The 14,740-nt window shown below is 30.3% G+C and overlaps 1 protein-coding gene across 2 annotated transcripts; it reads left to right on the top strand.

Moving 5' to 3' along the window:
* Nucleotides 1–6,562: 6,562 nt before the first annotated feature.
* On the top strand, nucleotides 6,563–10,484 carry LOC107435294 (myb-related protein 2). Of its 2 annotated transcripts, XM_048478321.2 has the most exons (7): nucleotides 6,563–8,031; nucleotides 8,187–8,263; nucleotides 8,443–8,503; nucleotides 8,608–8,692; nucleotides 8,811–8,880; nucleotides 9,008–9,104; nucleotides 9,192–10,484. In XM_048478321.2, exons 1-7 carry the CDS (start codon nucleotides 7,821–7,823, stop codon nucleotides 9,950–9,952), a joined length of 1,362 nt encoding a protein of 453 aa, XP_048334278.2. In that variant the 5' UTR covers nucleotides 6,563–7,820; the 3' UTR covers nucleotides 9,953–10,484. The 2 variants fall into 2 exon arrangements, with proteins under 2 accessions (XP_048334278.2, XP_015902348.2); XM_016046862.4 differs by having other exon boundaries at nucleotides 7,299–8,031; nucleotides 9,008–10,484.
* The last annotated feature ends 4,256 nt before the right edge of the window (nucleotides 10,485–14,740 follow it).

Here is a 14,740-nt window from a genome sequence, read left to right as displayed (position 1 = left end):
TTTTTTTTTTATTGGAGATTGAAGATTGAAATTATTTTTTTCAGTTTACTAATAGAATGAATAAAATAAAGATAGTTTAGATTGCCAGTCTGTTGATTTTAGTGGAAGTTGTAAAGCATGTAAATTGGATATGTGCTCATTTTTAATAAACTACTCATTTGCAAACACTAACTCCCACTTTACTATAAAAAGAGGAAATTAAGAGCAACATCAAAAATATCTTCAACATTTTGCAAAAACAAACAAACATTTTCCTAAAAAAAATAAAAAATAAAAATAATAAAAGGTGTTAGGATTATATTATAGAAGTTTTTAAAAAGTTTTAAAGGTCAGGCAAATTTTATTTAAACCCCACAGAAAATATCTTAGGATTATATTATAGAAGTTTTTAAATAAAAAGTTTTAAAGGTGAGGCAAATTTTATTTAAACCCCACAGAGAATATCTAGATTCGTTAAGGTTTGGAACTAACAATCTCCCTATCCGATTTAACATATGTAAAAATAAAAATAAATATATATATATATGCTATACTTGATTAAAATCAATTAGACTGTTGGAAGAAATAATACTAGAAGTAACAAATAAATATTTTAAAATGTACATTAGTTTTTATGCATCTAAATTCTATATTTTTAAAAAATTATTATAAGGAACATACCTTTAGTTTTTTAATATTTATCAAAATAGATTGGTTAGTCTATTTTAGTCTCTTTTTATATATTAATTTTAACAGTTAAATGCCAAATGAAGATTAAAAATTAATATTTTATAATTAAATAATATAATAAAAATATAAATTTTAAATAATATAGTAAAAATATAAATTTTGTGATTAATTTTTAAAATTAACTCATAAAATTAATAAACCGATCTATTTAAATAGATATAAAAAATTAAAAAATAAATAATAATTTTTCATTAATTTTTCAAAATCATAAAATTTAAATATAATTGAAAAAAGTCAGTAATAAAATTTTCTTTAAAGATATGAGTTAAGATTGGACCAAATTTGAAACACCGTGCTGCTGCTGCTGCTCTTTTTGTTCCATTTCCAAAGCCCAAAGGCACATTACTTGACCATACGAGCAGCTGTCTTACCATGAAAACACAAAATAGTCATTTTCAATGGCAAAGCCATTTGCTGTTAACATTTCTAAAATTTAGAATTTGTATAAATTTTTTATTGATAAATAATATGAAATTTGAATAATATATTAAAAATAATATTGTCATATTATAAATATTAATAAACAATAATAAAACTCATTTATGTTGACAAAAAAACAAAATTATATATTTAAGTATTAAATTAAATAAAAAAAATATTAAATTCTTATCGAATAATAATGGTTTAATTGATAAACTTTTCAAATTTATAACCAAAAGACCACCAAGAATTCGAATCATATAAAAAAAAAAAAAGAATTAAATGGTTGTGCTATTACCAAAATTAAGCAATTGCATTTTCTTTTTGTCAAATTTAACACTAAAAATACAATTGTCAAATTTTACAATGTTATTGGCAAGCTAAAAAATTACACCTTATGCCAAATTGGCGAAATACAATGCCATTGAAAAATCAACATATTATTTTTCGGTTTATTTTTCCCTCGTGGTGTAAACTAAGAACATTAAATAAATTATTTATTCTTTTAACACCACCGACACTAAAATGGCTTATCAAAATTTATATATAAAATGGAACATGGTTGTTCTGTTAGTTTCCGAGGAACTAATGTCTATGTTACCAAAAAAGGAGGAACACACACACACACACACACATATAAACAAACGAACTCATATATATTTCACTATTTTTATTACCCCAAAAAAAAAAAAAAAAGTGTTGGATTTCACCATTTTAACAATTAGTGTTCGACCATATCATCTGATATTCATAGTATGATAAAACAAATTTTATTTTATATATATAACCAAAAAAAAAAAAAAAAAAAAGGGTCTTCTTTATGGAGGAAGACGACATAAAGTAAAAGGAAAAATTGGGCAAGTGCCCTTTTCCATTTACCTGTCAAGTATCAAATGAAGAGGAACGAGGGGCACACTACGCATATAAACAGATAAGAAGCAGCAAATCCTTTAAGAAATTCTTTGAAACTGGAAAAAAGAACTTTTTGAGTACAAATCTTTTTGGACCAGAAAACCAAGTACTCTGGACCTGCTAATACAACTTGGCATTGGCAACCAAGTGAAAGTGATCTGGGAGAATATATGCAGGAAATAGACATACCTTGACTCAGAAATATTCATAATTTAAAAATAAAAATAAAAATAAAAAAAAGAGAGTACGAAGAGAGAATGTGCCAACTAAAGTTGCATTATCTCTTCTTATTGTCAAGAGGGGAACCATTTTAGGAATGGAAAACCAATCCACTATATATCAATTTCAACATCATGGAGTTTTGGAGATTGGAAAAAACCAACAAAAATAAAAATAAAATGACTTTATGTTCAAGCTTGACTCCCACTATGATCCTAGGTACCAAACTCAAATTTAATTTACACATGAAGCATGTTAAAAGCATGTTGATTGCACCTCCTATTCATTTTTTTTTATTTTTTTTTATTTTTATCTTCCCATATTCTTCATTGACCTTTTTATATCCAAATCCAATCAAAACAGCATTGTAACACAGTGTATATGTGTAACTAGTCATCTTCACGCCCACTTACAATTAAGAGAGTTGCTTTCCTTTTCGATTAATATTTGTTCTCTTTTACCTCGCTTTTGATACGAAGAGTCTTTTTCTAATTAAGCATTTATTTCTTATCCAAATTCGTTTTTAAAAAATTCTTCATCTATCTGCAGCCTACAATTTATTTATTTTTTCTTTAACCTTTATAAAAGTTATCTCTGATCCTTATGGGTCAATCAAATAATTTCAATTATTTATTATTTTCAATTCTTATGCTGTTACTGTTGTTATTGTATCATCATTACAGTGATTAACAAGGAAGAGTAAGAATTCTTACTAACCATTAAATTAAGAAATTCCATTTGAGGTAGAATCATATTCTTTAAAACTGGGAAAAAAAAAAAAAAATTGGAACCCACTCTAAAAGATACATGTATCTCAACAAATTTGAGAATAGATGTTGTCCAAAATGTACAATTCAAGAAAGCAAAGCAACCCTTGAAAACACAAAAATTGAATATAGAATAAGAACCAATGATTAGATCCAATAACCAAGTCCTTTAATTTTCTGTAAACAGGGGAGACAACTAGACACAGAAAATTTGCCAGAAACTACAATGGTAAATATAAACCAAACAAGGGTTAATGGGAAGAATAATATATATAATATATAGAAACAGTAGTGAAACAATATCTCATAGAACCTAAACATCTCTAAAGATGGCAATATTCTGACTACTTTGAGGACATAAAAGTCATTATCAATGTTGAAGAGCATCTATTAACCAAAAAATTGTTGAAGAGCATCTAACTAAATTAACAAAGAGGAGAATGCTGGGTGGGAACTAGGAACCCATTTTTTGTGGCCTTGGGAAGAGAGGAATATATTGAAAACCAAAATTCTTGACTTGAGAATATGACCTATTGGCTTTAGTTTGAGTTAAGATTCTCAAATTCTTATTCCAATAGAATCTTTAAAAACCATTTTTTTTTTTTCCCCTTCTCCACACAACTTTTTTTTTTTTAATTTTATTTTTTTCAAAATCTCTCTCTCTCTCTCTCTCTCTCTCTCTCTCGAGGGAATAGCATTCCGTGGTCATTTCTCACTTTGTATTTCAACCAATGCCATCTTCTGTGGTCAACAAATCACCACCTTTGGGCTGCGTTTTATAGCTTATGATTGACTAGTCCATCATCATCTGCATATGATTCTTTGCATATGATGATGTTCCACCTTTTGGAGCTTCCCTTCTCTTCTCCAGAGTAAAATATATATATATATATATATATATTATTCTTAGAAGAAATGCATGAAAAAGGAAATGCAAGTACAATGAAGAACAATATTGTATCTATCCTTCTATACTATATGCTTTGTCCTAAATAAAGCAAGGAATAACATTCATTGATAGATATGTAGAGCAACTTAGATATTAAAAATCTATATATTTATATATAAATATATGAATTGGTAGAAAAAGCAAAGTATTCCCTTGTACAGTACAAACACAAACATGGGCATATACATATATAAAAATGAAAATTCTATTATTCAGAATTTTTATGTGGAGTACTGTTTGGAACAATGCCCATCCACGTGTGGATAGGTGTACAAAAATTTTTAACATATCTATTCACATGTAAACATGTGTTTTCCCAAATAAATCCGGGACAAAATATTTTGGATAAGAAAATTTTCTTTTATATATATATATATATATTTATAAATAATTGTTTTGTTAAAAATATAATCGAACATATAATAGACATGAAATGTTAAATGTTAAAGTTACCGTTTAAAATCCTAGTTGAATAAATAGCAATTTTAACATTTGTTATATGTTCCCAACAAATCAAAGCTCTATATTTTATATATTTGTGAGATATATAACCTGAGATGAGGATGTAATTTGGCAATATCAGGGAAAATGTTATAAGTACTTTTAGTGTACCATCAATGGAAAGATCACTTGGCCTTGACAACAAACATGGAATGAAAGCAGTAAAACCATGTTTATTCCTTTGATGGTATCTGGGTCTTAATCACTTTTTATTAAAACATTCACCCAATGATCACTTTATATAGCGGACTCTCTAAACCCAAGAAAATGCATTGCATATATTCAGGGAACTGTACAGATGTTTCCATAATTAATCGTGGTTTTATTACTTTCTAAAGATCAACAGATCCAGCATATTTCGATGTCCTTTCTGTCTAACATTTCCAAATATCTTGGGTGATTAGAAAATCGACACAGATGAAGTAGTTAAAACATGAGTAATCTACATGTATATATATATATATATGGTAGTAGTAATGAATCACAAATTGTGAAAGACAAATGTGATCAAAATCAAGAACAATTAATTCCCCAGTGCCAGTGGCAGTGGTAGTGAGGCATATTAATTAAATTGAAAAATACGAAGTTGTAATAGTGGAGACGCAGGTAGCGAATTTAGGCCTCCTGTGCAACTGATTCTAACTCCACATGCCAGCGAGTACCATTTTGGAATTCTGCTTTAGCACTTTACCTAAAGTCTTCAATATGGATTCTCCCAAACTGCATATAATATTCCTACATATCAGAATCAGTCCATTTTACTGCAAAAGGCTAACCCAAACTATCTATGTCAAGACATGAACAAGGTCATATATATATATATATATATATACACACTGTTCTATGGACGGATATCTGTATTTTTTTATTATTTAGATTTTTAAAAAAATAATTTTTTTAAAAACTGTTGTATTTTAAAAACATCACACAATAAAAAAAATACGGACATTGCATCATAGAATTTCATATATCTATATATATATATATAAAAAAATTTATCGGAAAAAGTAAATCCGGATTTATAAATTTTTTTATATGCCTATCCTTTTAAAAATATGCATTGTTTTAAATAAATTTTAGGTGAAATATCTTAGATGAGAGAAAAATTATGTTCAAGGAGAGCTTGCAAGCAAGAAGGAAAATAATGTATTCATTTTTTCATTTACTGAGTAAACTAACACCGCAGCAATATTATATGCAATGTGGTTTTAAAAAAAAAAAAATTTAAAATAACAAGAAAAAAGTATGGTTTTAATTAGGCATCACTTAATGAGCGCCGACCTGAAAAATGGGTATCTCCTAATGCGTATGTATGTCCTTATTCTCCACAAGATATATAATAATTATATTTATATATAAATGGGTCTACCCTGTAGCTAGGTTTAATGCGACTTGGCAGAGATTTGGTCTGCACTACTTATCTATGAATTTATTCTACATTATATGTAGCTAGCTGTTAATCATATTCCCAATATTCTCTATATTGTTATTTATAAACATATCTAAAGAGCTAGGTAGATTATAACTTCTGATTACTACCACTTCTCCATACACCAGTTTCCTCAGTGCAATTGAATTTAGAACAACATAAGAATAAGCCACATGCACTTGACACATGCATATATAAATATATATATATATATATATATATATATATTGTGTCAAATGTCAAACTTGAATAAAAAAAATCACATCATTATATATTCTGCATTTATTCCTACTTACTAACGATCTCTATCAGTAGAGTTGTTATTTATGAACAAAACTTGTTATTTTCCATGATGGTATTACAAGCAAGGCAAAAAAGAAGTATATATATATATATATATATTAGAATCAATATAAAATTAGTGTTATATTAAGCTTCTCGTTTCAGTGAGTTATAGCGTTCAACAAGCTCGTTCATGCAATCTTTTTTACAAAACATAAGTATTGTAGTACCAGAACTAGCACATGGTAATCAAAAAAATGAAAAAAATTATGCATGCAGATTCCAAACAGTACAGAGAATCTATAAAGCCAAAGAAGGCACGAGTCAAGGGCAAGGCAAGTGGCCCTCTCTAGGCCACCACTTTGTCATGAAATGCAAGTTTGAAGCAAGTACAATCTTTCTTCTTCTTCTTCTTCTTCTCCTTCTTATTTATTATTATTATTTTTGTCCCCTTTGCAATGGGGTCCCAGCAGCTGCTTAGGGGACAGAGGCCGACTGTCTTGTGCCAATTGAAGAATGAAAAAAATTTTGGACCCACAAGCTAGGCCTTCTTGATCTTCTTCTTCTTCTTCTTTTTCTTCTTCTCTATATTATAATTTATACTGTGTATACTGAATAAGTACCAAACTTACTGAAGGAGACAAAACAGAATGTGTTCCATATTCCATTCCTTTCCTCCAAATAATCTCCAAGAAGAGCATCTTCTCTTTCCACCATTTCCCCCCCTTCATTTTCTTTAATTATTTGTATCTAATTCCGAAGTTTTGTAGGTGCCCTAGTCAACAGAATCTTCTTCTACATTCTTCACCTAATTAAGCCCCATCTCCATTGCTATATTAATAATAATTTTTAATATTCCTCCAATATATTTTGCATTGCCAACTGAAAAAACGACTCCAAGACCAAGCTGAAAGGAAAAAAGCTAGCTAGCTTAGCTGATATATAGAAATTCCAAGAATCTTCCATGGAGGACTTGGGGATGAAGGGTTGGCTTTTCAAGGTTTCCAAGACAAAGAGGCATAGTGGATTCCCCCTGCAGTACAAGTCAGAAAATTCTCTCTCTCTCTCTCCCCCCCTCTCTCTTAAGACTCTGGGAATAAGATTCCTAGCTTAGGACAACGAATACGAATGCTCAAGAAGAAAAACAAATAAAAATCTCTGGTGGATCAATTCCGGGGTACCTAATGCAAGGCATGAGCTAGCTGTTTTTGTATCAGAAAAACAGACTATGAAATCAAAAATAGAGAATGGAAAGTGGAGAAAATACATAGAGGCCCCCACAGTTGGCAAAGTAGGAAGGACAATATCTCTTTTCAAGTCGCTGTGAATATTGGGATTGGGGCTGTGTCCAAGATTCTATATGCTTCTCCAACCCTGCCCCCACCACACCCCAGTTTTGCTTATAAAGCCATTCCAGCCACACTTGTTTGGCTTGTGAGAGATTTCCCAGAATAAGAAAACCAACATATATTATTAATAACCAATAGTAATATCCCCAGTTACAAGCAAAGCTAAGCTAAGCTAAGCTAAGCTCTACCAGTTTACCAGTTGTGAAGCAAAGCAGCAGCCTGATTGGATCAACAGGCAAAAAAAAAAAAAAAAAGATAAAGATATGTACCATCACCAGCAACATCAAGTGAAGAACATACAAGGTTCTTCAAGAATGGGTATGCCTCCTGAGAGGCATTTGTTTCTGCAAGGTGGTAATGGCCCTGGAGATTCAGGACTTGTCCTCTCAACTGATGCTAAGCCTAGACTCAAGTGGACTCCGGATCTCCACGAGCGTTTTATAGAAGCAGTCAATCAGCTAGGAGGAGCAGACAGTAAGTTTTTTCTATCATACATGATACATATATTGTCAACAGTTTGAGTATAAATATATATATACATATATATATATATATATATATATATATATATGCAAAGATAATTGCGTATTGATATGATTATTTAGCATTCTTCTTTTCAATTGATTCAGAGGCTACTCCTAAGACAGTCATGAAACTCATGGGGATTCCAGGACTCACATTATACCACCTCAAGAGTCATCTACAGGTCATTCATTGATATTTAATTACTTCATTTCCTCTTTCCTTTATAGTACGAGTTTAATTACTTATACAACTTATATTATGAATTTCAGTTTCCTTTTTTAGGATTTAAGGATTTAAGGGCCTCATAACCTATACATAAATTTGTTATATTGTTTATTGACTCCCATTTTTGGCTAGCAGAAGTACAGGCTGAGTAAGAGTCTGCATGGACAAGCCAATATTGGCGCAGCTGGGAAAATTGGTATGTAAGAGTACATACTTTTGAATCATTTTTATTAATTTATGTACACATAAATAATAAAATTGCAGCAACCAATTAGTGTGTGATGGAATTCTTTGTTATAGGTACTGTTGCAGTGGCTGCAGATAGAATATCTGAAGCAACTGGTCCCCATTTGAACAACTTAAGCATTGGACCCCAATCAAATAAGTAAGAAATTAAAACCACCCAGATGACTTTTCATATATTCTTCTTCATTTAATTTTATTTTTTCAGTTAGTTTTCTCGAAATTGTATGTCTTACAATGAGAAATATTCCAAATTCCAGAGGCTTACATTTAAGCGAAGCACTACAAATGCAAATTGAAGTTCAAAGAAGGCTTCATGAGCAGCTTGAGGTAAAGGGTCTATCAATTTCCATCTCTCTCTCATTAATATTCGTCTTCAATTTAACTTTGCTTACATATAACACAATTTCAATGGTGTTGAAACTTTGTTATATATTTTTCTCTACAAAACCTGCAGGTTCAGCGCCACTTACAGCTTCGAATAGAAGCTCAAGGAAAATACCTGCAATCAGTGCTGGAAAAAGCCCAGGAGACACTAGGAAGACAAAACTTAGGTACAGTGGGTCTTGAAGCTGCCAAAGTTCAACTCTCTGAACTGGTCTCTAAAGTGTCTACTCAATGCCTGAATTCTGCATTTGCAGAGCTGAAAGAACTGCAAGGAGTATGCCCTCAGCAACAAACACTCCTCCAAACAACCCAACCCCCAGATTGCTCCATGGATAGCTGCTTGACCTGTGATGGATCCACTCAAAAGGACCAAGAATTTCACAACACTACTAGTGGGATGGTACCGCAGCTGAGACCCAGTAATAACGACCAGATCAATCATATCAATGCAGAAGATCATCATCTCATGCTGCAGAAGAGTGGCACTCATGATCAGCTGCCCAAATGGTGCCATGATCACGAAGACCCCAAAGAGACCAACATGTTAATTGGCAAGGATATAATTGCAGATCAAAGAAGATCGAGAACGTTGTTCCCTGTAGAAAGAAGCTCCAGTACTACAGCAACTGGATTATCCATCAGCATTCATGGAGGAGAAAAAGCTGCAGGGAGTGGAGGTAGCAATAACGGGTATTGCGACATTGGAAGAATGAAGGGAAGAGACACAACAGAAGATGACAACTTTCTTGAGAGAATTAGCAGCAGCAGCAGTAGTGGTAGAGTAGCAGTTGATCAACTTCTTCATCATCATCATCATAATAATCATCATCAGCAGCAGATTAAAGATCACCACCACGAGCAAGGGGTTTCTCATCATCAAGGATATAGATCATCACTGCCTAATTACTTTGCAGCAGCAGCAGCAGCAAAACTAGATCTGAATGCTCATGATCATGAGAATGATTCTTCTTCAAGTTGCAAACAGTTCGACTTGAATGGCTTCAGCTGGAGCTAGGTGACCAGGTCAGAGAGAGTTTATAAGGATGATAGGTGAGAGAAATTAAGTGCAAAAAATCAACAAAAAAGGTTGCGCAAAAGCAATTTCAGCTTCATTCACATGATCATATGTAGGATAGTGATGATCATGAGCTAGCTAGCATACGATCAATTTGCATGCTTGATAGCATGCTGATCTGATCTAGCTACTTCTATGGCCCAGATCTGATCTAGCATATGATCATGTCCAGGATGCCATTCCATCGGTGAATGGTATCGGAATGTGTTAGAGTCAATTAACTAGTTGAATAAATTAAGTTGCATTGATAATTTAATTAATTAAGAGGATAATAATGCATGCGATTTAGAAGCTGTACACAAGCATGCAAATTGTATCCTGTAATTTTACTATTTCATATAACATATAATTTGATAGAGAGTTTCCAGGAGGGAGAATGCTTCATTTAAGCCTTATACATACCCGTATATATGTTCCTATATATGTATAATTTGCTCCAGCACTTTTATGTTTACTTATAATTTGTGACTCATACCTTAATTATTAGCATAACTACATGTATTTGCTTTCATAATTTTAGCCTTCTATAATATGATTAAATTGTGGTTTGAAAGAGAAAAATGAAAATTTAAGATTCTTTTAAAAACTTAAAAACGAAAATTTAATCTAATTGAACTCGTAAAGGGAAGAGGCTGGTATACCCCATATATATATATATATATAAAGATATTATAATATTCATCTATTGTTAACAAGTATTAAAATTGAAATTGATTTTCATAACTAAGGCATTGTGAATTTTGACCAACATGAAACTAATTTAACCTTCATGCTATCAGACTTTGTCCCAAAATATTTTCGTTAGATATAAAATCTTATATATTATTCCTATTTACTTATAAAAGAAAATAAAATTTTTTTTTTTTATAAGCGTGTGAAATATATTAATTAATGCATGAAGAAATTAAAGGAACATTTTTGTTCTCAATAATTTTTTCTTCATTTCATAAACCTTAATTTTAGTTAATTTCATTTTCCTATAGTTCATGTTTAATACTATTTGAGTATTAAAATTATAAAGGCTCTTTTCTCTAATGGTTTCTTATCTTTACCGTGTTTTGTACATTTAACGTTGATTTGTTTTTTGGGCATTTTTTGTACTGTAAGTTCGCTCTCTTTTGTACCCTTTAGTACTTATTTTTAATTTTTTTGGCAAGAATCTTTTACTCTTTTTCCATTCGCTAAATAGTAAGTATCAAAACGCAAATTTGACTTTATTATGGGACTTCACATGCAAAAATATTACTTTTAGTATAATTTTTTTTAAGTTAATAATTATTTAAAAATACAAGAAATTGTATTTATGAAATTATAATGGATAAAAATAATTGAAAAATTGAAAAGATTTTTTTTCCCAAAAAAAAAAATTAAAATTTTAAAAATTACAACTTATGAAATTTTGAAAATTTATATTTTTCATATAGAAAAATGTTTTAAAAATTGAACTGGATATTAAGATTTTGAAATTTATTTAAGAGAATATAAATTAAAACACTAGATATACAAATTTTATAATTTTTTGTTGTAATAAGAAATAAGTTTTTTACAATATATATAAATGAAAGGAAGTTAACAGAAAATTTCATACAAAACTATGTTTAAAAATTTGAGTTGGATATTGAAGCTTTGAAATTGTTTTAAAAGAATATAAATTAAAAACTAAATATAAAAGTTTTAAAACCTTGAAATCTTTTGTTGAAATAAAATTGTTACAATAAATAAATGAAGGAACTAAAAAGAAAATTTTGTAGGTGACCAATGGTTTTAAGGATAAAATTTTTGAAATATAGTTTATATAGATTTTTTTTTTTTTTAACAAGATACCAGTAGTTTTTTGTTTTAAAACATATTAAAAAACTATAGGAATTATTCAAATTTTTTCCCAAAATATTCTATAAAATAAATATAATTTATTTTTTTTTAACTAATTATTTATTTTTAAAAAATATTTTATATATATATATAGTCTTTCTATGGTCAGGGTGGTCCTGATCGCATCAATTTAGTCCAAAAACATGTTTTTGTTTTTTGGCCCTTAAATTAACATCAACAATCCATATTTCACTCACAAATTCCCTCATAAAAACCCTCTCTTATGTGCCTTACAACTTTCCCTTCCCTTCCCTTCTTCTTCTCCTCTGTTTCCATCGTTCCTTTTCTAGACCATTTTTTCAAAGACCTCTTGTGGCGTTAGGGGCAAAACAAGCGATTTTGGAAATTATGCAATATTTGTTGACTATGAGTCCATTTGTTACTGGGTTTTTAGTTTTATAGCTGAAAGTTTAGAAAGGTTTTCGTATTGTGGTGTCGTAAAACAAAAATTAAGTACATTGTAGATTATTCTACTTTTTCAATTCAGGTGTGTATCCATCAATGTGTAACAAAAAAACTACTGATGTATGTTTCAAAATATTCTCATGAATTTGAATTAAAAAGAGGAATAACTTTTGATGGAAATATGATAATGAACAAAAAAAAAAAAAAAAGAAAAGAAAAATAGGGTTTGTGTTTAAAATTAGACCCAAAAAAAAAAGGGGGGAAAAGTTTTTGATGGAAATATGATAATGAACAAAAAAAAAAAAAAGGGGGTTTGTGTTTAAAATTGGACCAAAAAGAAAAAAGAGGAAAAAACTTTTAATAGAAATATGATAATGAACCCAAAAAGAAAAAAAGAAAAAAGGGATTTGTGTTTACAATTGGATCAAAAAAGGAAGAAAAAGAGAGAGAGAGAGAGAGAGAGAGAGAGAGGACAATTTTTTGAAAAATTATCTCCAAAAGGAGAAAATCTTTAGTGCAACGGTGGTACTAGCTGATTTGGTACCACTCCAAATGGTTTAACGCCATCTGCTAAAAATTTACCACATCAGTTCTTTTTTTTTTTTTTTTTTTCAATTTGCCACTCCAACTAATTAATTGCCACCTGTTTAAACGTTTGCTACCTGTTAAACATTTGCCTTGTAGAATTTAACATTATCCAGCTCACCATTTCTTTTTCTGAAAAAGTAAAAGTTATTTTAAAAAAAAAATGCACCTAAAGGAAAACCAGGCTGGTAGTGATGTCTGCAGGACCTTTCTTTTTCTCAGGGCAATTTTATATTTATCACCGATAATGCGGTCACTCCGGCAACTACCGAAAACAATAACAAACATGGAAAATGTCTTCAGGAATACCGAAACCAAACAAAAAAGAGTTTCGCTTTTGGGTTTGTACGACCTCAAGTGCATAAATAACCCTTCAAGAAACCTGGGACCAGGGGAAGAGAAGAGAGTATATAAAGTTTGGGTCTCCAAAATAAAATCTCGTCTTCCAGGTTTCTGGGTTGAATGACCAAGAAACTAGAGGGTATAATCTAAAATCTAATATGTTGAAAAGAGGGCATAATGTGTGGGTCTTTCATAAATATTCCAGATTTCCAAGGCTTTTCTTGAGGTTTCTAAAAGTCTGCTTCTTTTACTTTGACGTTTTCTTAAGGTTTGGGGTTTGTATTTTCCTTTTTTTTTTTTTCAACTTATTTCCGATTTACAAGATTTGGGATACTGTTTTTTTTTTTCTTTTTTCTTTTTTGGGAGTTAGTATTTCAGATGATTTTAAATGTGAATGTTTCTGGGCAAATAGTCTGCTCAAAATATTATAATCTTATTTTATTGCTTTTACAAAAAATTATCAATTAAATTTGAGACTAGATAAACAGAGATTAAAATTAAGTTGAAGAACGAACTTCTCCAAGAGAAGCAATAGAGCTGAAGAAGAATCCCCATTGCCAAACCGAAGTTTAGTAATGCTTTCTGCGTTGAATGACCAGTAAGATAACTCTAGAAGAAGTGATATTTTCAAGCTGCAGCTCAATCATCGGCAACAGAAGTAACAGCGATGGCCTGCCACTGGCTGTTTGTGAATCTGAGTCGGAGTCCTGCTCCTTGAAAATTTTCTACTGGTCTCACAGTAGCCGCCAGTGACTTCAGGCACAGCTGAAGAGGAAAACAATGAAACCCTAAATGGCCGGCTAAAATATTTAAATTTTCCTATTTATTTATTCTTCTATAAAGGTTTATCTTTTGGATAAAAGAAGAAAATAATTTAAAATAGCAAATTGGACATTTTTAATTGACGTGACAAACTTAACATGTGTCATTAAATTATGTTTATTTTTAACAAATGGCATTCAGTTATTTGAAGTGGTACCAAATCAGCTGGTACCACCGTTGCACTGAAGATTTTCTCCTCCAAAAGGGCAAAAAGCTGACACTTTTTCAGAAAAGCATCGACTATTGTATAGATTTTTAGCGATGTTTTTTTAAAATACGTCAATTTTTCTCCATTTTGGAGATGGTTTTTCAGAAAACCATCTCCTTTTCCCTCTTTTTTTTTTTTTTTGATTGAATTTTAAACACAAATCCTCTTCTTCTTTTTTCTTTTTTTTTTTTTTCAGTTCTTTATCATGTTTCCATCAAAACCTTTTCCCTCTTTTATTTTTTTGGTCTAATTTTAAACATAAACCCCTTTTTTTTTTTTTTTTTGAATTCATTATCATATTTCCATCAAAAGCCATTCCTCTTTTTAATTCAAATCCATGAGAATATTTTGAAGCATACACTAGTAGTTTTTTGGGTATAGATCGATGGAGTACACACCTAAATTGAAGAAGTAGAATAATCTACAATGTCTCCAATTTTTGTTTTATGGCACCATAAGACGAAAATCTTTCTAAACTTTCAACTATGAAACTA

The sequence above is a fragment of the Ziziphus jujuba genome, chromosome 3 (assembly GCF_031755915.1).
Source record: "Ziziphus jujuba cultivar Dongzao chromosome 3, ASM3175591v1".
NCBI classification, from domain to species: Eukaryota; Viridiplantae; Streptophyta; class Magnoliopsida; order Rosales; family Rhamnaceae; genus Ziziphus; species Ziziphus jujuba.
Note: the sequence above shows the minus strand (reverse complement) of the source record. Positions and strands in the feature narration are given on the sequence as shown.